The sequence below is a fragment of the Cricetulus griseus genome, chromosome 3, assembly GCF_003668045.3.
Source record: "Cricetulus griseus strain 17A/GY chromosome 3, alternate assembly CriGri-PICRH-1.0, whole genome shotgun sequence".
Lineage (NCBI taxonomy): Eukaryota > Metazoa > Chordata > Mammalia > Rodentia > Cricetidae > Cricetulus > Cricetulus griseus.
Genome location: NC_048596.1, coordinates 144,953,993 through 144,981,764, shown reverse-complemented (window position 1 = coordinate 144,981,764; position 27,772 = coordinate 144,953,993). Strand labels below are relative to the sequence as shown.

The window sequence follows — 27,772 nt, the reverse complement described above, 5'->3', positions numbered from 1 at the left end:
ATTAAAGGTTTTTAAGTGATCATCATGGGCAGTAATTCGTATTTCTTTTTTAAAAATAAATTATTTACTTATTTTTATTACATACACAGTGTTGTTTGCATACTTGCCTGCACACCGAAGAGGGCAGCAGATCTCATGATAGATGGTTGTGAGCTACCTTGTGGTTGGTTGCTGGGAACTGAACTCAGAACCTCTGGAAGAGCAGTCCAGTGCTCTTAACCTCTGAGCCATCTCTCCAGCCCCAGTAATAGGTATTTCACAGCTGTTCCTTACTCAGTTACTAGAGAGGAATACACTTTAAAGTAGGAAGGCCTTTGACATCTACTGAAGCTGAACTGATAGCTGACAAGAAGGCAAGTCCACGGAAATTAGTCATTTCTTGACTATCACCAGCATGTAGGTGAGCCTTGTTTGATTTGCTTATGAGTACTGTAATTGGTGCATTCAGACTTAGATTTGCTAGTCTGCTATTTATTTCTGTGACAACAGGTTAGTAATAATACAGGGTTTATCTGTATTATCAGCTTCACCCACTCCCAAGGAGTGGTGGTCAAGTGGTTGGAGAGGCAATTCATGTTGTGTTGCATGGGAGGTGGGAGGAACCCCTATTTCTAAAAACCAGGTATTGCCAAATAGCCCTGGATATCCCAGAATTTATGATAGAGGCTAGGTAGGCCTGAAAGTTGCAGCGGTCCTTCTGCTTCTGCCTCCCTAATGTAGAATTACAGGTGTGTCACCCTGCCTGGCAAGGGGCTGGATCTTAACCTAGAGTCTGTCATGTGTTCTAGGTGAAAGACTGTACTAAAACAAAGTTTTGTGACTATGGAGTTTGAGAATCACTAGATGGCAAGGTTCCCAGTTTCTTCTGTGACTTTAATACACATCCAAATAGGGAGGTGGATTACACACAAGGCTAATCACTCCTTAATCAGGTTAAGGCAATGTCCCAGCTCTGGGCAGTTTAAGGGCTGAAAATAACTAAGACTGCCCTGGCCTCTACACCTCAAACAGCTGAGTCTTGAACAAGCTAAACTGGGAAAGGGCAGAGGTAACCCTGAGGAATCGCAGGCAAGACCTGACACTGGAGACAGAGTTCTAAGTTTAAAACAGGCAGCTGTCCATCCTGGCTCTGGTGTAGGCAGTACAGGAAGGAACTTCCTGGGTAACCAGCCCACCCATTTACCTTTTGAGCTTCCAATGATGTATTGTTTCAGACCAAGGAAGTATCACAAGGTCACTAACCTTACTGACATAGTTAACTCTTATCAGCTTCTTTGCAGAAGGCAAGACATGCTTTCCAAACTATTCCAACTTGCAGCTCATGGACTCTACTACCAGGTGACCTCAGAGAGAGCTTTGCAGAGAACAGAATTGAGGCAAGGGTACAGCAGGATGAAAAGCCAGGGTGTGACAGCATGGGCTTGGGGATGACTGCTCTGTTACTTCATTCATAACTAAGAGACTGGAGGAGGCTTTGCAGTTCAGGATAAATCCCAACTTGAAGTCACTTAGTAAAGACTATTTCTATACTGTGTTGTTTGCATGATTCTATATTATGAGTGTGCTGCCTGCACGTAAGTGCATCATGAGCATTGCTGGTCCCCTGGAATTGCAGTAATGAACAGTTTGAGCTGCCACATGGCTTCTGCGAATTGAGATTGAGTCCTTTGCCAGAACAGCAGTGTTCTTAACATTGAGCCATCTCTCCAGCCCTCTAAACTACAAATCACTTCTGATCTGTAGAACAATCTTTAGTATCCTCTGCTTCACTGGCTGTTTGAAAAGGAAGTGAGATATGGCAGTCACGTGCTATCCGAGATTATGGTCCAGAATTTGGAGGGTTGGGTGATACTAGGCTTTGCAGTGTTTTTTTTTTTTTTTTTTGAGATAGCCCTGGCTGTCCTGGAACTCTCTGAAGACCAGGCTGGTCAAAATTTTTTTTTTGAATTACAATTAAAAAATTTTTTATCAGTGTGCATGTATGTATGAGTGCAGTGCCCACAGAGAGTTCCGAATGAATCAACATGTGGGTGTTGGGAACTGAACCTGGGTCTTCTGCAAGAGCAACAAGTGCCCTTAACTGCTGAATCATCTCTCTAGCTCCTAAAGTTCACATTAAAAAAATTTATGATTATTGAAGACAGGGTCTATGTAGCCCTGGTTGTCCTGGAACTCACTATACAGACTAGACTACCCCACTCAGAGATCTGCCTCTCCAGTGTTGGAATTAAAGGTATGTGCAACCACAACCCACTAACAATTATTAGCTGCTGGAGTCGTATCTCCAGCCCCTAAAGTTTACTTTAAAAGGATCCCAAACTATTTCATGTGTAAGGTAGACATAAAGCAGAATTACTTCCCTCGATTCCTTCATACTCCCGAGACATGGTTACATACATTTTTTTTTTTTTTTTTTTTTTTTTTTTTTTTTTTTAAGACAGGGTTGAAGTTCCTGGACTTCTTTCTTGCCTCCACCCGCCCAAGTGCTCATATAACAGGGTACCACAATGCCTGGGGTGGTACTTTCGATTAAACCTAGGGTCTCTGGTATGTCAGGTGCTAGACAACTAAGCTACATGCCTAGCCCCTGAACACAACCTTTCCTGCTCTGCGTATAGGCCTCCACCTTTCTCAGTTTTCTAGTCCCAATTACTCCAAAGCATGAAAGTCTGGCTTCCTTGTCTGTCAGGACTTTTATTTAAATTACAACCAATCTCTATGGAGAAACAATTTCATACTCAAACCTTTTCTTCCAGCTCTGCCATGCCTAACACATGGGGCGGACCTGGATTTCTTACTTAGGCATACAAAGCCCTTTACAATTAGAATTAAAGCCATGCTTCTAAGTATGTAACTACGATACTCAAGTGGGAGAGAGACACTACAAGTTTGAGGCCAGCTCATCTACACACTGAGTTCTAGATTAGCCTAAGCTATATAGTAAGACCATTTCAAAGAGTACAAATTAGCCCCAACCCCACCCATCCTTTACAGGCTCTATATCCAAATTTTAACGTATTTTCGTTGTTCCCTTAGCAGTTGGGAGCCTTCCAAACCTTCAGCATGCTCCTCCCCTGAACAAATGATTTCCTTTATAAAGCCTTAACCCCCAAGGCTTAGCTGGAATGCTATAGGTTTTATTTTGTGGCTCAGACTGGCCTGGGACTCTGGAGCCTCCTGTTTCCCCTTGATTGCTGGGATTACAGAAATGTTCTATCTTGTATGGCAAAATGGTGTCTACTCCAATTTCCTAAACTTGTCTGTTCTTCCTCAAGCTCCTTTATATGTATCATTTCATCTTTTTTTTTTTTTTTCTTATTTCTTTGAGACAATCTCACTATGTAGACCTGGCTGTCTGGAACTTTTGATGTAGACTATGCTGGCCTTGAATTTAGAGCTTACCTGCTTCTGCCTCCAGAGTGCTGGGATTAAAGGTGTGCACCACCATACCCATTACTTTATCATTTCCTCTTAACAATCCACAGTTTTGCTTATGCCTGCCTTTCCCAAAAGACATCTTTCTCATTTCAAACTTTTTTTTACTTATTTTCTTTACAGCTATTACTCATTAATTATTAATTATTAATTATTACCATGTGACTGTTAGTAACATGGTTGAAAGGCACTATGTAAAGGTATAAAATGATGAGACCTCTCTTCCATTTCAGAGCCTATGATTACCAGTGTGATGATGGAGGCAAGGTGGCACAGTACTTTAATCCCAGCACTCAGGAGGCAGAGGCAGGTGGATCTCTGAGTTCAAGGCCAGACTGGTCTACACAGAAGAAACCACAGCAGTGTCCAGTTAAAGGAGCACAGTACTGTTGAGGTTTTGCTTTTGTACAGTGTTTAATACAAGCATCAACAGCAATTTGCAGAGGCAGGAAGTGACCACGGGGGAACAGAATGAGGCATGGACTCTGGAAACGATGCAGGTGTGTGTTACCAATGTCAGTGCCACACTTAGGCTCTTCTGTGATTCAGCAGTAATTACCATCTTGACAAGACAGCAGCACTCAAGACACCAAGAAGAACAGGTATGAGAAACTTCCTTTATTTCTTCTAAACAGGTGAAAATAAGCAATTCTTATATTTCTCACTTGTAAGATTTTTAAACTCTTAAAAATGCAATTTCTTCTTTTCAAAGCACATGCCATCTTTAAAAAAATTCTCAGCAATATACATTTGCACCCAAGAAATACATGCAGCATCATTGTCACCTGACAACATCCTGCACTATCCCACTGATCTCCAGCAGATGTGCCTTTTACTTGGGGACGCGAGAGCACAGGCTTCAGTGCAACACTTATTTCCGTAGGAAACACAGGACTAATGGTGTCTTCTGACAACTGTTTCCTGATGGCTGAGCTATAGCTTCCCTTGGCCTTATGTAAAGTACTCTCTTTAACGTGCTGATGTAAGGGACAAGTAGAACTCAGTAATATTTGAGGATCCTGGTGGGGGATGGAGGAGGGATCTTAGGGCTACCCTGTGCATAAACTTGAGAAAAAATTTACTCAGAAAACAAAAACAAAAAAAACCCTCAGATTTTATCAATGCACCCTTTAAGTATTTTTTTAAATTATTTTTTCTTTTAATTTTTGAAAGCAGCTTAACGTGAATCAAAAGCAGTTCCTGAGTAACTGCTGTAAACAGTCTTTAAATACATATACATGTACACATACACATATATTTGCAACTTAGCTCATTTTGGTTCTGCCTTTGTTTTTACCTCCCCAGAGTTAGGTGAATCCCGTCCCTTCTTTCGGTTTTTATGTGCAAGTACAATAGCATCAGCTCTGGGAGTCGGCATGCAGCAGATGTTTCCCTGGGGTGAGCATCTGCTTGTCCTCAGCCAGGTTTCTGGAGTCACTGCAGGTCAGTTTTTTTCAACCCATAAAACCTGTGAGCACCAGGAATGCTTCACGTCTTCTTCATTAGACGCCGTGATTGCCACGAGTGAAGCTTGTTGTAGGCTGTCTGCAACATCTCTTCTATGTGACTTACCAGCTGAAAATCACAGGGAGACACTGAAGTGAGCAGTCAGGGAAGCTTTCCAGTACACATCTCTCAGTCAACAAGGCACTGTACAAACAATTAGCAAAGGTGCAAGCACACACTGTGTATGCAGAAGATAGGTGGTAGGTGTAGTGCAGGGCCTGGACAGTTACCTGCTCTGTCTGGGTCATGATACCACCTGGCCATTAACCAGCACCAATATGTGGAAGCTCTTACTGAACTCTAGGCTTGCTTCTTTTGTGCAATGAGAGCTAAACCAAGTTGATCTCTAGATTTACACACTGGTCAGCTAAAGAAAAGAAGGCCAGAATGGCAGTAACACCATTTTTTTTCCTCCCTGAAACATGGTCTCACTGTGGGAGGCTCAGGCTGGCCTCTGTCTGAGTGCAGGATCACAGGCAGGCGCTGTCACACATGACTCAACACTTGTCTTTATACTCCTTTGAAGAGTTCTGCCTCCATGGATCTAACAAGTCAAGTCAAAGATTACACTAACTCTTGAGGTTAGAAAGTCTTGGAATGTGTTTCTTAAAGGTATGAGTGTTTACATGGTTAGGTTTATCATTCTAGGGGGAGAGGTAGACTTGTGGTTCTAAGGCCTTTTCGAAGTCAGTGACTCTGATCTAAAATACATTTAAGTATGTCCTCGCCTCACCTGGAAAGGCAAGGCAGAGGAGAGTGCTTGCCTAGGATGAGCAGATTCAATCTTCAGCAATCGTTGCCTCTAGAGTCCCGTTTTACAGGGGAGGAGAGTGTACCATTATCTGTCTGGAACATGTAACAATTCCTTTTTTTGGCTCTACAGGTAGCAGTGGCTTTACAGCACCAGTGAAATCCGTTCCATATCCCACTATATGACTGCACATGGCCTAAGAATTCTCAACATGGTGCTGCAAACAGAACCAACTGAGGCAGCACAGAGGGCAGAGAACCTGCTTAGTGTTCTCAGCGTGTTGTGAGAGACACTCAAAGCTTACTGGGAAAAATAACAAGTGATGAAGAGTTTGCAAAACCCTGTTTCTGATCATCCCGGTTATTGAAATGCTGAATGTTATGTTTGCATATACTATTTCTCACTGTTGGGAGCCAAATCTCAGGGCTTGGCATGAGATCCTAGGCCATGCTTGGCAGGCCACATAGTTAACCTTTACATAGCAGCTCCTTAGAACCTCAGCTCAAGAAAAGAAACAACCTGACCCAGTCCACCCACAGGCTCAGTCCCCTAAGCAACCGTTCCTGGACCTCTTACTCATAAACTCTTTACCCTGACAAACATCCTCTTTGGAGCTTCCTAATATCCTGCCTATACTAACACCTGGTGCACAAACACCATTCTGCCCCTCCCCGTATCCTGACTATATAAGCTAGCCTGAGAAAAGTAAAGTTTGCCACTTGATCAGAATCCTGTCTTGTGGTCATTCTTTTGTGTCTCTTGCCCCAGGTTGACATCCTGCAGGTCGGGACATCTCACCAATCAGGAATCGCTTCTACATTTGCTCTGCTTTTGCTTAGAAACAATGCTAAAGACCTTGTGCAAAACAACTTGCCCAGTCACTGGCCTGCACTGCTGTAAAGCACCATTCACTGACAGCTCAGCTTCCTGTCATCAGCAATTTGCCTGTCCTTCACTGGCATATTTGTGAATGCTACTCAGGTTTTCAAAATTAGTTACAGATTTTTAGGAGTATACAAAGAAAAATAAGTAGGGCTTGGTGGGTTAAAGGCACTTGGAGTCAAGCCCAATAAACTGAGTTTGATCCCTAAATCCCACTTAGTCTAGAGACCTGACTCTGCAAGCTGTCTTCTAAGTGTGGCATATACATACTTCTGTCCTGCCTCAGCACACTATAGAAAATAAAAACAAAGAAAACATTGGGATGATTCGATTTTTTTTTGAGACAGGGTTTCTCTGTGTAGCAGCCCTGAATGTCCCGGAACTCACTCTATAGACCAGGATGGCTTCAAACTCACAGAGATTCAGCTGCCTCTGTCTCCCAAGTGCTAGGATTAAGGACATGTGCTACCATACCATCAACTATCGGGTTAATTTTTATAAATGCTGGAAGGAGACACTACTGTACAACTGGTCTCTCACTATGTAGTTCAGGCTAGTTTAGGTACATGTATTTTATATACTCTTTTGAATACACAGCACATTTTAAAATTAAAAGTAGTATACCGAACAAAGAAAAGAACAATGTAGTCATTTATATGAAAGCAAAGTTAATTTCATCAATCACTACAGAGTCAGAAAATTTGAGCTCACATTTGTGCTTAAATACTGCCTCCGAATCTTTTCTTGGAATGGGCAGAGCTTTGTAACTTGGAACCGTTCCAAATTACTCTTCATTTTCACTACCTAAAAAAGATGAGAAACAATGAATTATAGAGAAACTGCAAAGAACCTGTAGGAACCAAGAGAAAAAACACTACCTTTTTTCTAGGAAGGTGACTTTTGCTAAAGAAAAATGTGTATATTTCACTACTCATCAATCACCTTTAACAGTGATGCTTGTAATTCATATTTCACATATTCAGCCGTGTGTGTATGTAAACATATGCAGAGAAGCAGTTCATACTATTTTAAAATTTCTCTTTACTTAATGTGAACATCTTTCATTCAGTAAATACTTGTTTCAATCTCTGTGTAACGAACAGCCCTGGCTGTCCTGAACACTCTCTGTAGACCATGACCATGCTGACCTTGAACTCACGGATCTGCCTGCTTCTGCCTCCTGAGTGCTGGGATTAAAGATATGCACCATCTCACCTGGCTTCAGAGTCACTGTCTTAAATGGCCACGCAATGTTTGAATATATAAACAAACCACACACTTTCTTAGCCAATTCTCTTCTGGTAGATATCTGAGACATTTCTACTTTTCAGTCTTACTTGGTGGCACTGGAACATTCCTCTAGCTAAACATTCATACACATTTTAATTTCCTTCATATAAACTTTATTATTTATCTCATCCCTTAAATGGCTTTTAGATTATATTTTATGCATATGAGTATTCTGCCTGTATGTGTGACTATGCACCAAGTGTGCCTGGTGCCCTCGGAGGAAGGCGCCTACTGCAACTCAAGTTACAGATGGTTGTGAGCCACCATGGATGCTGGAACCAAACTCAGATCCTCTGCAACTTCTCTCTCTTTTTTGCTTTTTAAGACAGGGTTTCTCAGTGTAGCCTTGGCTGTCCTGGAACTCAGTCTGCAAACCAGGCTGGCCTCGAACTCAGAGATCGCCTGCCCCTGCCTCCCTGGGATTAAAGTGCATGGGATTAAAGGAGTGCTGGGATTAAAGGCATGTTACCACCGCCCAGCTCGCTCTTCAACTTTTCTTGAGATTCTTCTCTCAACTGCTGAGCCATCTCTCCAGTCTCATCTTTAAGGTAAATTTTTAAATGATGAATTGTAAATCAAAGAACATTTATAATTGTGGAAAACTCTTCTCTTAGCAATTCGGCACTAGTAATCACTCTGTTTTACTTATTTAGGAAATTATTGGCAAATATGTTCTTTTACTGCAACTTGAGTGAGTCTGAGCTACTTGGATCCACTCCTCTTTGATTAGGGATCAAACCCAGGATCTTAACCATGGCTACAAAAATTGCCACTGAGCAAGCTGTCAGCCCTCTCCCTTCCCCACCCACTTTAGGTGGTGTAGGGAATCAAAATCGGGGCTTCATACATACTAAACAAGGGCAGTATGTTAAGCCTTTTGTTTATATTTAGTCTCCATATACAGTTCAGATTTTTTTTTTAAATATCGGGTCTCATATACTACTGGATGGCTTGAAATTCCTATGTAGACCAGCCTCAGAGTTCCATGATTAAAGGCATGTGTCACTATTCCTAGCTGGAGCCTAGATCTTGAACTCAAGATTTTACCCCGTCTACCTGAAGCCTGGCTGTCACCTGTGTACTGACTGTTTGGTCATCTGCTTACTGTTTTCATTAAGTAACGATTTTTTTTTGACAGAATATCACTGTGTAGTTCCCACTGGAATGGCACTCAATGACTACCTCAGTCTCCCAAGAGCTAGGTTAAAGGTATGCACCACCATGCCTAGCCCTTCTAATCCATTGTTGTAAAAAAGTTTGCCACCCTCTACCTTTTTAAAATCCTTTCCCTTTTCTTCTTTTGCAGCTGACTGAGCCCTGGGCCTCAAACATACTAAGCACATGCTCTACCACTGAGCTTCACCACCTGTACTGCTTTTTCCTTAATGTTTGTCAAAGAGTAGTTTTTACAGGATAGTTAGTATTACTATGATGCAACAAATATTTTTTGTTAATTACCTTTTAATAGGCAACAAGGGATGCAGCTTAGTGGTAAAGCACTTGTGTAGCATGCATGAGTCTCTGGAATTAACCCTAGTAGTACAAAAAGAAAAACAACAATAGCAACAACAAAAAACAACCTAGTGTTGTTTGCTGTCAGACTTCATTTTCAATTTTGATTAATAACAAAAGTACCAGACAGTGACTTGTGCTGAGTCTCTGCTCTCCAATTACTTATGGCCTAGAGGTAGGGTGTTCTGAACTATGCTCAGAGTTAAGTATCTGCTTTGGCTCAGTCTCCTAATCTATGAAATGGGTATTGAGTCTAACAGTTATACTAATCTGGCACATGGTAATGCATGTTTACCTCTCAGTCATTACCACAGTAGCTGGCTGTATTTACAATCATTTCTAACCTTTTCTTCTAGGAACGGTGTATTAACAGGAAAACAGGACCAGAAATGCCGCAGAAGTTCTCCAACAGCCACATATAAGTGTTTCAATTCAGACTGAATATCGTTTGGCACCATCTCTGCAAAAAGAAGAAGGAGGCCCTAGGGCAAAAGCTACTTTCACAGTCCTAAAAATGACCACTCTAGGTGCTGAGGCTGGAGCTCAGCAGTGTAGTGCATACACAGTAGCTAGCCGGTCTGGGTTATCATTCCCAAACACTCACTGATTCTCAGCAAAATATCCTAACTCCTTATAGAAAAGCCAAAACAGTGCTGGTGAGGTGGCTCAATGTATAAAAATACTTATTGTCAAGCCTGGTGATATGTGCATTCAGACAACCACCCCACCCCTAATAAAGAAACTCCGAAGTAGTAGTAGTAGTAGTAGTAGTAGTAGTAGTAGTAGTAGTAGTAGTAGTAGTAGTAATAATAATAATAATAATAATAATAATAATAATAATAAGCAAGCCAGCACAATATTTCCTTATATTTCCTTAGCACTAATTTAAGCAAAGGAAGGAAGGGAGAAGGGGGCCCAGTACTTACGGTTTACAGCTTGCTGTGTTCCTCCCTGCATAAGTGCTCCTCCAGGTGACAGAGCTGTGATGGTGCTACTAGCAGCACTGCTTGAGAGAACCTGAAAGAAATGAACCAGGAACTGACTTAGCTTCTTGTTGGACCTGTCTTAATAGTGGTTTTATTCCCATGCAAATATGTTATGTACAGCAACCAGAATGAAACTTTTCTGATGCTAGAAATGGTCTGTGCAGAAAACTCATCTGCCAGGAACACAGTAGATCCCTTAACAAAACCTTTGAAAAAAATTGTTTTTGCTACTACTTTGTATGTGTGTGTGCCTGTGTGAATGAATGAATGTGTGTGTGCTCGAGAGCGCCACTGATATCCACAAAAGGGTATGAGATCCCTTAGTGTTGAGTTATAAGGCTGTTCTGGGAGCCAAATGTGAGTCCTTTGAAACAAGAGTAGCATACATTACTAGTCTCTGAACTACTTAACTATCTCTTTGGTCTCCACAATTTTAATTTTTGGGGTTTTAGTTTTCTGTAGTCAACTATGGTCTTCATAATATTAAATAGGTGACAGTAAGATAGCTCAGTTTGGAAGCTGGAAAGATGGTTCAGAGGTTAAGAGCACTGGCTGCTTCCAGAGGTCCTGAGTTCAATTCCCAGCAACCATGTGATGGCTTACAACCATCTGTAATGAGATCTGGTGTCCTCTTCTAGCATGCAGGCAATGCATGCATGACACTGTATTCATAATAAATAAATACATCTTAAAAAAAAAAAAAGGTTGCTCAGTCTGTAAAGGTGCTTGCCAGCAAGCTTGACAACCCGAGTTGAATTCCCAGGACCCACATGGTGGAAGGAGAGAACTGACTCCCCCAGTTGTCCTGTATGCTTGGAGTTATGCAACTGCTTTGTCTCTCAGTTTCCTAACCTATGGGTCCTGGTTTTATACAGACACATGCAATTTAGCTCCTAGCACACTATACATTTACATGAAAATGGCCTTATGCAACCCGGTAGAAAACAAACGTTCCATAATACAGTTCACTCCAGCTATGCTTATAACCTGAGGTAGCAGCTACAAGAATTCTGGACTTTAAACATTAAGTCACCTACCTGAGTTAACTTGGGTGTATAAGCTTCCATTTCGTGTCTAATACTTTGAAAAGAATTAATAATGTCCTGACTTGTTGCATACTGTAGTGACTGAATTGGAGTAGGACCATGATAATACCTGGAGGTTAACACAGGAGAAATAAACAGTTTGTGAATAAAGTTGTTCAGTATCAATCTTTCAAATATTTTAGCATCAATAAGACATTCCCTCATGGCAAAAAATGACACTGCATTTAAAGAAATTTAAAATGTTATTAATTTCCTTTTAAAAATTTCATTTCTGTTATTTCTAGTTCTATGTGTGTTATGTGGTGGTAGGCAGGTGTGTGCATGTGGGTGTAGGTGCCTGTAGAGGCCAGATGTGTTGGATCTGCTGGAGATGGAGTTATAGGTGGTTGTGAGCCACCTGATGTGGGTGTTGGGAATCAAACTGGGGTTCTCTGTAAGAACAACCCAGCCATCTCTCCAGCCCTTATAATTTAATTTCTATAAAAGGCAGTTAAGAAAAAAAAAAAGCATGAAGATCCACAATTTTTGAGCCTGTAAAGTGGCTATAGGGTAAAGGAACATGCTGCTAAGTCAGACAACATAAGCTGGGTCCCCAGTGGAAAAGAGGAAGAGATCCCAAGCTGCTGTGACTTCCACACTTCTGCACACATACTAGTAAGTGTAATAAAAATTAGTTCTTGGGGATTGGCGAGATGGAGTGGTTAAGAATACAAGCTGCTCTTCCAGGGGTCCTGAGTTCAATTCCCAGCAACCACATGGTGGCTCACAACCATCTGCAATGAGATCGGGTGCCCTCTTCTGGCATAAAGGCAGTACTGTATATACAATAAATCCCCTTTAAAAAATTAGTTTTCTTTAATCATATAAGATGCATTCCAGGTATGTATAAAATTAATTTTTTTTAAAAGATTCATTTTATGAGTCCTGCATGTTTGTCTGTGTACCACATGTGTGCCTGGTAAAAAAAGGGCAGGAGTGAGTTGGATCCCTTGGAACTGGAGTGCCGATGAGCCTTATTACCCAGGCTGGCCTTCAATTTACTGCATAGCTGATATTCTTGCATCACTACTGCCCATTCTACTTCTTCCTCCCGCCTGCTGAGGTCACAGGTACATACAAATCATAGCCAGTTCACAAAACAAACTTTTAAAGAAAATTATTTATTGTACTCTTTTTTTTTTTTTTTTTGTTTGTTTGTTTTGGTTTTTTGAGACAGGGCCTCTCTGTATTAACAGTCCTGGCTGTCCTGGAACTCACTTTGTAGACCAGGCTGGCCCGAACTCACAGAGATCCTCCTGCCTCTGCCTCCCAGAGTGCTGGGATTAAAGGTGTGTACCACCACTGCCCAGCTGTTTATTGTACTTTTATGGCTACAAAGTAATTTTAGACTTGCAGAAGTACATTCTGTACTGACTACTGCATAAGTGTTTCACTTCCATCAGCCAAACTGACCTGTCTGACTTCTTGAGATTCAGTGCAATCGTTTTCACGGAATTGTTGTTTCCCAAATCTTCATATTCAATGGACTCCTGTAACTTGGCCTACAATTATTGACACGGTATTTTTAATTTTGTCAGAAACTGACTAAAAACTAAAACTTCACAGAGCATGAAAAAAGAAGCCTTCCAGAAATGGCTAAGCCAGTGTTCTCACCAATAATGAACATGAAATACTGTTTCCTACATTCTGGTCAAACAGTTTCCCCCCTCACCCTGAAGATAGGGTTTCTCTGTGTAGCCCTGGCTGTCCTAGAACTTGCTCTGTAGACCAGATTGGTCTCAAACTTAGAAATCCACCTGCCTCTGCCTCCTAAACACTGGAATTAAAAAAAGGAGTGTGCCACCACTGCCCAGCCATACAGAGTATTATATAACACAATAATAATAATAATAATAATAATAATAATAATAAAAGACAGTTTCTCTGTGTATCCCTGGCTGTAGACCAGGAGGGTCTCAAACTTTATGAGCTCCACCTGCCTTTGCCTCCTGAGTGCTGGGATTAAAGCCATGCACCACTACACCTGGCATTTAAAAAAATGTACATGAGTTATATGTAGTACATGATGTATAGACTTTTGATCCTATCAGTCTGCTAAAGGCTGGGATTATGGATGTATACTATCATATTTGGTGCTATGAGTTCTTTTTTGAAGCATTATAGACATTCTCTATTTTGAATGGGGCCATACATATCCTACTATACCAAGCTGAAAATGTGTTTAAAACCCTGATAAAGCTATCAAAAACCAGTAACTGTGAGATGGCACTCATCTATATGTCCTTTTCCCTCTTTACAATTTTACTTATTTATTTTGGTGTTGGGGAATTAAATCTTTAGTAAGCTCTTAAGCTGTTCTACAGCCCCAATAATTCTAACAAAGTTTCAAAGTTATGAGGTCTATGGCCACAAAGACCTCACTCATCAGTATGGATATGCCACAGACATCAACTTTTTGATTTTGTCTCAACTGGAGTCCTATGATAAGTATTTCTATCTAAATCTTTGGTACACTGTGCCCATCTTTTCCATAAACATGTAGAAGTGGAAGAGCATAAACTTTAAACTTTTCATATGTCCTGTTTGATTGGCCTCTAAGTAAGTATCCTTTCTGTAAAGGGGGAGTAGGGACTTAGAAAGAAATGAAATAATGAGCAAGTACCCACTTTTATACACAATTCCTCATTCTCTCAAATGACTTTTTAGTGAGATGTTTTTAACCTTGAAATATCAGTTTAATGGGAGGAGCAATTAACTTTCTTTGCAAACACATGAAACTTGCTATTGTCTTTGCTGAAAAAATCTCCCCAGAAAACAGAATCACACACATACAAAATTTGTATGTATATATAGGGAAGGAAAACTGAATAAAAACTATTGGTCAGAACTGAGTCAATGGAAAGTTAGCTGGTTAAGCCTGAGTTTCATAATGCTCTTGAAGTGATAGTAATGCCTCTGACATCTTGGTTAAAATCAAAACCAGCCTTCGGAAATAAGCAATATAAAGAATTTAGATACCTTATACCCAGAGAAATGCAATCCCCAAATGGCCTAACTTTATGCCCATACCCTTTTGACTGCTGGCTGAAAGCAGTCTGCATCTCCGGAATTTCCATCTGTGCTGCTGGGCTCACCATTCTGTCCATTTTGTGCTTGTCTTAAAAACAAATGGAAAACAAGTTCATGTTAAAATTATTGAACTGAATACCACCACTACCACTTCACCTGGTTATCCTGAAAAAGTCAGTGACTGTTTCTACAAGCATACTTAACTGTTTCCTGAGACCAGCAGCCAGGACCATGGCACTGTGGTGGTTAAACCTTTTGATGATGGCAGCATTACTATTTTCCTTTATGGATTTGGAATTGGAAGTAGATGGCAAGGAGGAAATGCCATAGCCCTGTGAGAAACAATTAGTAAAATAAACATCAAGATAAAATTTGATTTATTATGAAATACTGGGTAGCTAGATATGGTGCACACACTTATAATCCCAGTACTGGGATATGGAAACAGGTGAAATCCTGGTGCTTGTGTGCCACTCAGCACACACCACCCAATGAGAGACCTGGACTAGACTTTCAGGTCAGTGACCTCAAATAACAACCTGGCACAATCACACTATTGGTGTAATAGTGGCATTGAGTATTAAAGGGGTAATTAACTTCTGATTAGATTCCAGGCCTGATCCACAGGCAGCAAATCATGCTTGATACAGAAAACAGTGATCAAGAGCTGGTGGCTAGAGAGATCACAGGTCCAAAGCAGGGAACCCACTACTCTTTAAACTATTTTCTGAATGTTCCATGTCCACGTGCATATACTGGTGCTGCCAGATTCAAAGCTTAAGGAAGGGAAAAAAAAAAAGGCAAAGCTGGTTTGATAGAGCACACCTTTAATCCCAGAATCCTAGCACTCAGAAGCCAGAGGCAGGTAGATCTCTTAAGTTCAAGGTCAGCCTGGTCTACAGAGAAATTCTGTCTCTAAAAATCCCAAAAACTTAATGAAAAAGATTTTTTTTTTTGAGATTACAATTACGTAATTTCCCCCTTTCCTTTTTATCTTCTAAAACATTCCATATTATCCCTTCTTGCTCTCTTCCAAATTCATAACCTTTCTTCATTAATCACTCTTACAACATGTATGTAGAAACTTCTCATTGTAGCGGGTGGTGGTCATTAGGTCAATGGGCTGAAAATAAGGGATGGTAGAGAGCCTGCCTTAAATAGTCATTTATTTCACATCCTCTAAGGCTCAGGGAACATCGTGGAAGAAGAGGCACAGAGAATGGAAGAGTTGGGGGATGGAGAGGCATGCTGCAAAAAGACATCTGGATACGATGCCACCACTGCACTTATTTCAGCTATTGCACAAGACCTGCATAAGATCGGGCATCAACATTTCATCACGGGAGGGGGGATGAGACAAAGACCATTGACAGTTAAATACCTCTGGGGAAAAGTGTCTTTTTTGTTTGTTTGTTTGTTTGTTTTTTTTTTAGTAGCATTGTCACTGATAAAGCTGCCCAAGCTCCAGTAAATAAACTCCTACCACGTTCATGAAAGAAACCTTGACAAAACTCAGGGGGGTCACACATATACAAAAGACATGAAAGTAGAAGGATTTCTTATTGGGAAGGGTTTCAGCAGGAGAGGGGGAACATTAGTGGGTATTGGGAGGTAAACATGACTGAAATTCATCATACCCATGTACACAGCTGTCTAAAGAAATAGAGAATGAAAAGGGTGGATAGAAGCTGAGGAACAGTAACTGAGGTTGTCCCTATACACACATGTATACACATGCATATATATACATGTTCAAAATGAACAAACAAGAAGATGCAGATTCAACTTTTGGTTTTATTACATTTTCCAATTGTTAGTTGAGGCATGTGATCAACTTTCTAAGGTCTAACTATAGCCATCTCTAACCCTGGCAGTTATCCATACCACCCTTTCTGTTTTCTTCACAATTTCACCTTCAAAAAAGACACTACCTTTTTCATTTGACAATTGCCCATCAATCTGCTCTCAGCAAAGTGTAGTTGCCATGAGTCTGCCTACTCTTGTTCAGTGGCCTTCCTTAGCACAAGGTATAAATTCTTTGTCATTATTTGATGAATTGCTAAAACCCTGGAAGCCAGTTCATTAACATGAGGAAATAAAGGAGCCATGAGGGAACATGATCAGCATTATTGGAGGGGAGGTGGTTCAAAATCACCACCTAAGCAAATGTTAATGCTTTTTAAAGAAAATATGGAAGAGCCAAGGATGGATTCATGAGGATCATCAAACGTTGGTTTCATCCTGCATGTGAACTATCTAAGCGGAGGACTACAGAGATTGCTCAGTGGTTAAGAGCAATTGCAAAGGCAACAAGCCCAGTTCCCGTCATCCATATGGCAACTCACAACTGTCTGTAACTGCAGCTCTAGGGTATCTGTTGCTCTCTTTTGGCATTCATGGGCACCTGCATGTACATGGCACCCATTCAGACAAACAGGCAGGCAAAGTAAAAAAAAAAAATTTTTTTCATAAAAAGCAGGAAATACCTAAGTAGTATTACCCATCTTACAGTTGGGTAAATGATTTGGGACCTTGGGAGTTAATGAGGGCTATACAGGATTCACCATTACATAATTAGTATTCAAAGAAATTAGCAGGAGGCCTTGGATCATAACCTGTAAGTTAATATAAGTAGAGGCTGGCAGACAATCAAACAGATGTATGCTTGTTTACTAAACAATGAGGTGAGTCTAGTGTCTGGAGAACTGCTCATTAGGAAGTTTAAAAACTATTTCTAAAAAGGTTAAGCAACTCACAGAGAACTTAGTTCTCTAAGGCATGTATGTATGTTGTATGTGTGTGAGCCTGGGTGCTCATGTGGAGGTCACAAAACAACTTTTAGGAGTTGGTTCTCTCCTCCTACTGTGGGTTCTGGGGCTCAAACTCAGGTGGTCAGGTATGTGAAGCAAGTACTTTCCTCCACCAACTCATGCATATCCTAAGACAATTTTAATGGCAAACAGCAGCACAAAAACAAAAACAAAAAAAAAGCCCCACCCCCTTTGAAAGTATGGGGACTCAAACCCAGGGCTTGTTGCATACTGAAAAGCACTTCTGACAAGTTAACAGTATTCCTTTTATTTTAGGATAATCTAAGTTAGGTTATACTTCAAACAGACAATACTGAAAACCAAAAGATCATTTTGTCTCTTTATCATCACTTCTTACCTCATCCAATGGTTTATCTTCCAAAGCTGTCAAATCTAGCATTGGGTTTTTCACTCCTAAGGAAACCATTGTTTTTAATCCTAGAAAAAAAATAAATGAAAACACAGGTTCAAAGCTCACCTTTCTCAGATATATTTTTAAGTTTTTATTAATAGTTCTAACAGTCAAGAATGGCAAGGTGAGTGTCAGGGTGCCAAAGAGAGACACTTACCCTTTTCGTCTATTTTGGCACATTCTGCAAAGAGATCCTTTGATCCTGTATTTAGTCGGTCCCTGTGAAAATAATGGGACTGGAAAAAACGTGTCCAGAACTCCTTTTCTGTCATGTTGTGTGGTACAGTTTCTGCATATTTCATTTTTACTGCAGGGAGAAAGAGCCCACATTAAGATATCTAACGAGTTCTTAAGAACCTTCCAACTGAATAAAGACTTTAAAAACTCTCATGACATTCATGTACTATAGGATTATAAGTATGGAATAAAATTTAACAGATTTAGGTGAGGTACCATTTATGAATTTTTGCAAACTATAGACTTCACACACTGTGAAGATTTTTTTCGATAGTAAACCTGGAAATCAGACCTGACAGTGTTAGCTGGTGAGATAATAAAATTTTTAGTACTCATGGCACTACCAGCTCAGTTCTCCCAGAAGCTTCCAGTTTAGTGATCGATGTTCAGAGGCACCTGGCCTACCATTTACAGTTTAGGTGACCCTAGAACAGACTGTTTTCATTGTACCTTAGTTCCTTATTAGAAGTATATTAATAGTCCCCACTTAACAGGATATTTATGATGATTAACTGCATGCAGAAAGGCCTTAGAATAGGAAACACTACCATCTGTGCCGATATTCTAGAACAGTGGTTCCCAACTTGTGAGTTTTGACTGCTTTGGTGCCTGGCTGCATATCAGATATTTACATTATAATTCATAACAGTAGCAAAATTACAACTATAAAGTAGCAACAAAATAATTTTATGGTTGGCGGTCACCACATGAGGAGCTAAAGGGTTGCAGCATCAAGAAGGTTGCGAACCATTGCTTTAGAGGTGGTAAGCAGGCATCGCTGGGCAAGTGAGACAAGACAGTGGTTCAAAGTATACTGTTTAGTAAAGAGAGTAACTGAGTAAGCCATGGCTCTCACTCTTGGCTGCATATCACAAACCATCAGGGCTGGGATCAAGGTATGGGCTGGGAAGGTTATTCTGAATACACAATGAGAGATGACCTGGGAGTAGGGCAGAACAGCTCTCTTAGGATATCTGTAGCATTCATTTTACTCTGGCGGTGCTGATAGGAAGAATGACTATCATCACATGCATTAACTAATAATAACTGCACTGAAATGGAATCATTTACTGAACACTTAGCATCTACCATGTGAAGAACTGGGAAAAGTATTTTTACATACTCCGGAGTATTTAATCAGGAATAAAAGAGGCTTTTCACTGCTATAAATAGAATTCACCAAAACAATTCCTTTAATCATCTGAAGTTAAAAATCAGTAATTGACTCTTACCTGCTGGATAGGTCCTAAATATAGATTCAATGATATCAGAAGTTAAATTATATCTCAAACCATTGCAGCCATCTGTTTGGGGCCGGACATCAGCCTAAAACAAAGATCACAAATATATGTACTTATATACATTTGTTAGATATTTACAGAGTATGTCTAAGCTCCCAATGGATAATACTGAGGTGAAACAGGCTTTCTGAGTAAACTGAAGACAGAGCAAGTCCCATACACCAACCCTATATATAAAGAAAGGGCTCAAAGAAGCCTGACCTTGTTTATCAGATTCTTTTCAAGTACAAAATGGCTAAATAGACATGTTCAAGATTGGCCAACATCAGAGATCTACTGCAACTTTCAAACACAACTCATACAGTTGCCAAAACCTCAGATGCACACTACCATTCCTGGCCTCCTATTCAAATTTTTGTTGAATGAGTAAACATTGTAATTTTTTTCCTATTAAAAAAATCCATTTCCTAATTGAAAAGTAGCCCCAATTTTTCTATTAAATGTTTTATAGTCTTATTTTTTCTAAATGATTGCAGTCTCTATATTTAACTATATTATGAGTAAAACACTGCAATCATTTTACAAAGGTATCAGAGCTGGGTGGTGGCACACAGCTATAAACTTACTTCTCTGGATGCAAAGGCAGAAAGATCGCTCCAAGTTTGAGGCCAGCCAGGGCTACACAGCAAGATTTTTTTTTTTTTTTTTTTTTTTTTTTTGAGACAGGGTTTCCCTGTGGCTTTGGAGGCTGTCCTGGAACTCGCTCTTGTAGACCAGGCTTGTCTCGAACTCACAGTGATCCACCTGCCTCTGCCTCCTGAGTGCTGGGATTAAAGGAGTGTGCCACCACTGCCCGGCCACTTTTTTCTTTTTTAAAGGATTTTATTTATTTATTATGTATACAGTCTTCTGCCTGAATGCCAGCAGAAGGCACCAGATAGAGATTCAAGGTGGCTGTGAGCCACCATGTGGTTGTCCGGAATTGAACTCAGGACCTCTGGAAGAACATTTAGTGCTCTTAACCGCTGAGCCATCTCTCCAGCCCAAATCCTTTTTTTTTTTCACAGCAAGATCTTATCTCAGTGTAAAATACTATTTGCATTTAAAAGATTATTTTAGAAGACTACCATTGACAACAATCTTTTTTTTTTCTTTCCTTTTTGAGACCGGGTTACACTATGTAGCTGTTCTGGAACTCACTATATAGACCTTGAACTCAGAGAGCTACCTGTCCCCCAATGAGTGCTGGAATTAAAGGCGTGTGCCACTATGCGCCTGGAAACAACAAAAATTTCACTAATTTCCTGCAAAGAAAATGCCAACATTTTCAAGAGAAATGGCCTTTTTGGCTTGTGGAGATGACTCAGTGGGTAAAGCACAGGAAGACTGAGTATCAATGCCTAGAACCTACTGAAATAAGCTGGATGCTATAGGGCATGTATGTGTCACCCCTGTACTGCTACAGGGGAACAGGAGGTGGATCAGAAGAAACCCAAAGGAGACTCTGCTTAAACAAAGCAGAAGTCAAGGACAAATACCTAAAATTATCCTCTGACTTCCATATGCACACCATGGCACACATGTGCCTGTGTTTAAATACATACACACCCCAAACCCAAAGGATTTTCTTTTTGTTTGAGACATGTTCTTACATAGCTGAGTGGTGGTCTGAATGAGACACTTCATAAGTCTCAGGCATCTGAAAACTTGGTTCCCAGTTAGTGGCTGTTTGGGGAAGATTAGAAGGTATGGCCTTGCTGTGGTTGGGCTTTTGAGGTTTCAAAAATCTCATACCATCCCCCTGCCTTTCAGCCACTGTTCTAGTACCTACTGCCACACCTTTGCTCATTCATCATAGACTGAACTGAAAGCTCAATTTAACTCTTTTATAAGCTGCTTTGGTCATAGTGTTTTATTACAGCTATAGAAAAATAATTAAGATACTGATACTGGCCTTGAACCACCTATCTTCCTGTCTCTACCTCCTAAGTGTTGGTATTACATATATGCTCCTCCAACCCCTAAATGATCCTATTGTAAAAATACTGGAGTTTTCCTACTTTCCCCTTTAGAAATCTAGAAAGGTCACATACCAGAAATGCCGCAGAAATGCCAACATCCTGCTTGTGACTGGATGGAGAACTATCTGTTGCATTTACATTTAAACGATTGGCCCAGAATTCCTCAGCACTGATCACTTGGCTCATAACAAGATCTTTATAGAGCTGGAATAAGACGGGATCTTCTTGGAGCATTCTGGTGAGAGAGACAGTAAATGTAATTAAACTTCTGTGATATTCACATGACCACTTTCATTTTGTGATGACTGAATAGCAGAAGTCATTGGATTAAATCATTTTAGAGTAATAAATGAAGTACAAATAAAGGGAAGGAAGTTTGAAGAAGCAGATTAAATTTTCTAAGACAAAGAATAGGTCATATACATCTTTGCATCCTTGCAATACAAAATCCCTTTGTATGTGAACAGTACTGTTTTCTCCCACACATTAGGGTGAACAAGAGAAGGGTCAGCCAGAGTTCCCAGTACCCATTCACCATTCCGACAAGAATAAGGAACTATAAGTACCAATACTTTAGACAGATATTAATGAAATAATTTTTCTTAGCAGAAAATTTTATGGCTTTTCATCTGTCTCTCACAGTATGGATTTTTAAAATTATTTTAAAAAAATAATTGAATAAAGGTTTTTATTAGGGGGTAAGGAAACACAGAACAAGGTACACAGGGAGAAAGACCCTCTGTAGAGGGGGGACTCACAAGCTGAAACCCTACTGTATGGATTCTAGGTTTTTTATTCACAAACACACTTCTAATAGTTTAGTACCTTCTCTGCAATAAGAATTGGAGAAAGAGCAAGGAACCATAGTGTTTTGTAATGTCAGGTCTCCTAATCAAACGGTAGCTTTGATGCAGAAACTTTTGGGGCTGCATGGTCTTGTCAGAAGTCACACAGCTAACATGTGGTGAAAGTGGAGAACCAGAGACAATGACAGCACAGATCCTATTTTCTTACAGAAGGGAGACATGCCAAGTTCCTAGGAGAGTGGGGAAACAGAATCTCCATTCTCACCTGTTCTTCTCTTCCAGTTCTTTATTGGCTTTCCGCTTGAACTTGGGTAGCAACTGCTGAAGGAGGTCCTTCACTGCATCCCGCTCTTTCACGGCTGTGCTTTCGTTGGAAAAATGAAAGTTTGTTGTGTCTCCCGCATGCAGGACTAGCTGAAGTTGAATTTTAGCTTTTCCTTCCGGACTGATTTTCTGGCCTAAAAGAAGCATGAAGCTAAATTAGACCAGGACACTTGGACTATAACCATAGCACTTGGGAGTTGGAGGCAGGACAATCAGAATTTCAAGGACATCCTGGGCTATAATACCAAGCCTGAGCCTAGCTTAGAATATAGAAGACACTGCCACAAAAGCAAGCAAGAATGGAAGTGAAAATAACCGAGTACATTATATATATGCATGACATTGCCAAAATATGTTTTAAAAAGAAACAAAAAAGAAAGTGAAATGATTAAGGAATAATTTGGGAGGTAGTAGGAGCTAGTGGAACTCTTACTCATCTCCTATGAGGACCCTATGTTTGATTCTCAGCAATGCAAAAACTTATCTGTCTTTAAATAAATCCCAAGCATACAGGTATTGAGAATATTTGATATAAGCCTACTGTGGTATACTCTGGAAGAGGCCAGAGCCCACAGTCAGTGAGCCTTGTTCTTTGGAGGCAGGACCTCCTACAGCCCAGGCTGTTCTCAAACTCAATTTGTAGCTAAAGATGACCTTAATCTTTTGATCTTTCCTCTCCCTACTATGTGCTAGGATACAGGATGTGCCGCCATATTGGATTTATGTAGTATAGGGGACCAAACTCAGGGCTTTGTACATACTACATAAGCACCCTACCTACTGAGAGACATTCCTAGTCCCTGAAGATTTTCCTTCTCCTCATTACCACTACCAATACATCATATGAAGGGTGACAGTGCTTACATATATGTATATAGCAGAACTTCCCCCCCCCCCTTTTTCTTGAGACAGGGTTTCTCTGTGGCTTTGGAGGCTGTCCTGGAACCAGCTCTCGTAGACCAGGGTAATCTTGAACTCACAGAGATCTGCCTGCCTCTGCCTCCCAAGTGCTGGGATTAAAGGCGTGTGCCACCAACGACAGGTTTTTCTTTTTCTTACGTATTTTGCCTGCATGTATATATGTGCACCATGTGTCAGGTCTGGTGCCCATGGAAGCCAGAAGAGGGTATTGCATTCCAGCCCAGAACTGGAGTTATAGATGGTTGGGTGCTGGCATGGGAGTCTTCTGCAAGAACAGCAAGGACTCCTTTAACATCTGAGGCATCTCTCTAGGCCCAGGATCTATGTTCTTAACAAATGGCTGTCATGGCAACAGTGCTTTTCCTTTCTCAAAGAGGGATCAGAGATGGAGGGCTTTGTCCTATTAAATAGGCAACTCATGGCAATGTGGCATACTGTACAGAGTTCTCACTTTAACATAAACAGATTTCTGATACGGGTGTGTATGGGGCAAGGGGGAAGACAGATAGACACTAACACAGAATGTATCTCACTTTGTAGTCCAAGTTGGCCTGGACTATGACTGTCATAAACCCACTTCTCCCCATACTCATTTTCGTCTTTATTGGAATCTTTCTTTGGATAAGTAACTATAAAAATCTAAACTTTCCATTTTGATATTAATGTTTAAGTTTTACACAGCAAACAATAAATTTTCCTAACAGCAATCTCTAAAGTTTGCAGAAAGAAGACGGGGCCCCACAATGGTTCCACCTGTTTCATTATGATGTTTTAGAGCCGATAAACACATTAAGCATTGGCTTTGGACCAAAACTGCTTAAGACAATTCCAAATTAGTTAGCTAAGATGGTCCACCTTCTTACAACACTCTGGCTAGAGCTTCAGATAAGCCTTACCCAGTACTCAGAGATCAGCTACAAATGTTACAGCTAGTCCTTTTCAGATTTAACCATTGTTTTAGTTTTTTACAGGATCACCTAGAGAAAACATCACCCCTAAGACACCTGGAAGTAGTTCTAAGAAAACAATGTCCCCTCTCTCAACAGTTGAGTTGGATGTTTTTTTGGTTTTCTCAAGATTAAGGGTTGGCTATAAGTTGTAATATGGCTGGAGATGGAACACAAAGTTTACACTCAGGTATCTCTTTTGGAAAAGAAAAAGGGGGAATGGATGGATGTGGTAATAGATCAGTGTATCTACTTGTGAATTATTTTAGCAAGTATTAGTTATAGACAATTTACATTGATTTCAGATTCTTGTATAAACTTAAAATTATTTGTCTATGTCCCTTTCTGTTTACAATGTTTTTTACACACTAATACAAAATTATTTTTGTCATACTCTATGTATCTTAAGATATTTTGTATATTGATACAATTTTAAGGTATTTTTATAATATTTCACTACAGATTTCTCTGATCAAGATATTTACATATATATTGTTACAATTTGAGGTCATTGTCCTCATTGCTGCACATCTGTTTAAAGATAGTTTATTTTTATATGTGAAGCCTTTATCCTTAAGCTATATAGGTATTAGGAATTATAGGTTATAGTTATAGTTACCCATGCTTTTCATACCTAGTTATGTTAGTTAGGTTCTCTAGTTGCACACAGATGTACTCTGAATAGTTATGATCTTCAAACACTTCAAAGACCTATAGAATATGGCATTTAAATGTTTTGATAATTTGGAACTCCACTGACATGAGACACTATTGCTCTTGGTAGCACTGAGCTATATTCCCAAGAGAATTATGGGCACTGCAGACACTCCATTTGGAGTTTTTCTTCTCAGCAAAACTGGCCTATTGGGCAAAGAACTGCCCTTGCTTAGACTGCTGACAGTAGGCATGACATCCAAACTGGACAAGCAGGATACAAGCTACAACAACTGCTAAACCTTGCCAAGACAGAATAGGTCAGTCTTTTGAATCTTCCTGCTTCTGAAAATGGTCTGTCAGATATTCTAGGCCTTAGTCAAAGTTGGTTGCCTCTACGTTACTCTGAGACCTTGGGTGACTGACAAGGTAGCCAGCTGTTCCAGTCATTTCTTGCACTTTTGGGAAGTTGCCTGCTTGTACTTCCTGTCTACTCAGGTCATATTTTCCTTCTCAGGTCTTTGATGGGGTTGAAGACTAGGTAGTTCCAGCTACTATCCTCTCATATCTTAGCTCTTAGCTAAGACATTTTAGGTACAGGACTTAGTCTCCTCAGGATAGGACAGCTGTTGGAATAATCTCTATTATTTGACAATTACCTTTAGCCTGGACATTTAGTGTCTGATTTTGGAAGTACCATGGTGCTTGAAATTTACATAAGACTTTTATCTATGAGAAAACTCTTTATGTCTAGGGAAATAAGTGGATCTATACTAATGGTCACAGTTAGGACTCTCCTGGGTTTACTCTTATTCAAGATCTTAGGTAAGGGACATAGCTGTGGCTAAGTGGTAGAGTGCTTGTCTAACATGTGGGAAACAATGTTATATATATGTATACTAGGTTCCTACACAGTACGTACGTATGTACACACACACACACACACACACACACTCACTCACTCACTTATTTTAGAAGATTATAGAATTGCAGAAATTGCTTTCAAATTAAAGATTCCAAATTTCTGGCGTACTTAAAACTATTGTTTAACAGTAAAATACTATACATTTTGAATAAATTCCAAGATATCCTTGCAAATATGGGAAAAGAAGGTATGTTGATTTTAGCCTTTACAGTTGAAATGTTCTTGGTCAGGGGATTGTAACACGGTGGTAGAGTATGCACCCAGAATGCAGAGTCCTTGGATCTGATTCCCAATAGTTCTATTGTGACCTCAAAAGCTCTGTATATTTCCTATCTACCTTTGTTATAAAGTTGAATCTAGTTTTTCAACAGACTATGGCCATATAACAAAATTAGGTAACTTGCCTAAATGTAAAATTTTGGTGAGGGGACAATCTGGAATCATCTATCAACCTACCTACAAAACCTCAAAGATATGAGCACATAGTTTTATAATGTGAAACTATTTGCAGTAAAAAAATCTAAAATAATCTCTTAATTGTCTTTCAAGAGAGAACACTTACATACCAGACTGTATTCAATGGAATATTATGGAACTTATCAAAGCACACATGGGAAAAATTTTTTTTAAACGAAGGTAGGTATACACTATGTAAATCTGCAATGATAATGTATATTCAAAGATCATGTTTTATAATTACCATTGCATATTCTTCTAATATAAAATACAAAACCATCAGACTACACATCAGATGTTTGTACATATGACTTACATTTAATATCTGCATACATATGGCTGATTGTAAATCTGTCTTTGCCTTCAGGTGCCCAAGCAATTCTTTCTGCCATGAGGTACAGTGCTCCATCCTGCTTCTTCTGACGAACCTTCTTCACTATCAGCAACACTTCTTCAGATGAAGTTGCCATAATGGCTATCAGTTGCTAATAGAGGGGCAAGGGAGAAAAATAAACCAACCACATCAATGTGGGTTAAAAAATAAGTAAATAAGCCTACATACCACAACCCAAACCACACAGAACATATTGGAACATCCCCAATGTTCTCCCAGTCCTGTTTCTAGTCAATTCTTTCTTTTCTCAAGCAGCTAATTCCTGATTTGTATTACCCCTTACTATTTTTAGCATAGAAATGCTAGTAATAGTATGCTATGAAACATGCCTGTAATCCCAGTACTTAGGATTGTGAGGAAGGAGGATCAGGGGTCAAGCCAGTGTGTGCTATTAAGACCCCATTTTCAAAGCATGAGTGTGTGGGGGGTCTTGAGGAAGAAGCAATGGCAGATAATACAAGATGCCATTATAGGCTTTAGTTAATGTCATTTAGTACCTACTTAATAATCTTATGAAACGGGCTCTAGTGTTAGCTAGGTTTTGTAGATAAAGAAAACTGGATGTGAGATGTCAAGATGTTTTTCTGAAGCATCCAGTAAGTAGGACTAGGTTTCTGTCTTTGTCAGGCTGACCTCAAGATTTACACTACATATATCATGTATGTTCTACAGGTACCACTAGAAGGATAGATAATAAGTTGATTCCCCCCCTCCCCAATATTCTACAAAAATATGTTATTTTTGCATTGTGTGAGCTGAAGACCTGAATTTAATCCCTAGGTCCCACAAGATGACAACTAAGAACTGACTCCTGACAGTTGTCCTTTGACTTCACAGGTACGCTGTGTTTTGTGAATTTGTATGTACACATGCACCCACAGCTGAATAAAATAACTAGCACTTAAGGAGAAGGAAGCAAAATGATGGCTGCAAGTTCCAAGCCAGTCTTTTCTACAGAGTGAGCTCTAGGACAGCCAAGGCTACTACACATATCGAAACCCTGGCTAAAAAGGATTAGGAAAAAAAAAAAAAAAAGTCCTTCCAACAGTTGATTTTCTATAAAACCAAACTTTGTAACACTTATGAAACTATGAAGCTATGTAGCTATGTAGACCACGCCAGCTTCAAACTCAGAGATCTGCCTGCC

At 39.9% G+C, this 27,772-nt stretch overlaps 1 protein-coding gene across 1 annotated transcript in view; it reads right to left on the bottom strand.

Annotated features, from left to right (window-relative positions):
* Positions 1 to 4,032: 4,032 nt before the first annotated feature.
* Positions 4,033 to 27,772, bottom strand: part of Gtf2h1 (general transcription factor IIH subunit 1) — a 29,014-nt gene continuing 5,274 nt past the window's right edge. The window contains exons 2-15 of the mRNA XM_027410465.2: positions 26,548 to 26,716; positions 22,270 to 22,462; positions 21,271 to 21,433; positions 19,169 to 19,262; positions 17,857 to 18,006; positions 17,646 to 17,725; positions 14,682 to 14,809; positions 14,478 to 14,565; positions 12,861 to 12,949; positions 11,400 to 11,517; positions 10,303 to 10,393; positions 9,721 to 9,836; positions 7,286 to 7,378; positions 4,033 to 5,010 (exon numbers count right to left, since the gene is read on the bottom strand). Of these exons, the coding sequence (XP_027266266.1) occupies positions 4,924 to 5,010; positions 7,286 to 7,378; positions 9,721 to 9,836; positions 10,303 to 10,393; positions 11,400 to 11,517; positions 12,861 to 12,949; positions 14,478 to 14,565; positions 14,682 to 14,809; positions 17,646 to 17,725; positions 17,857 to 18,006; positions 19,169 to 19,262; positions 21,271 to 21,433; positions 22,270 to 22,462; positions 26,548 to 26,701 (1,644 nt within the window). The 5' untranslated portion in view covers positions 26,702 to 26,716 and the 3' untranslated portion in view covers positions 4,033 to 4,923. The remainder of the gene's footprint in view (positions 5,011 to 7,285; positions 7,379 to 9,720; positions 9,837 to 10,302; positions 10,394 to 11,399; positions 11,518 to 12,860; positions 12,950 to 14,477; positions 14,566 to 14,681; positions 14,810 to 17,645; positions 17,726 to 17,856; positions 18,007 to 19,168; positions 19,263 to 21,270; positions 21,434 to 22,269; positions 22,463 to 26,547; positions 26,717 to 27,772) is intronic.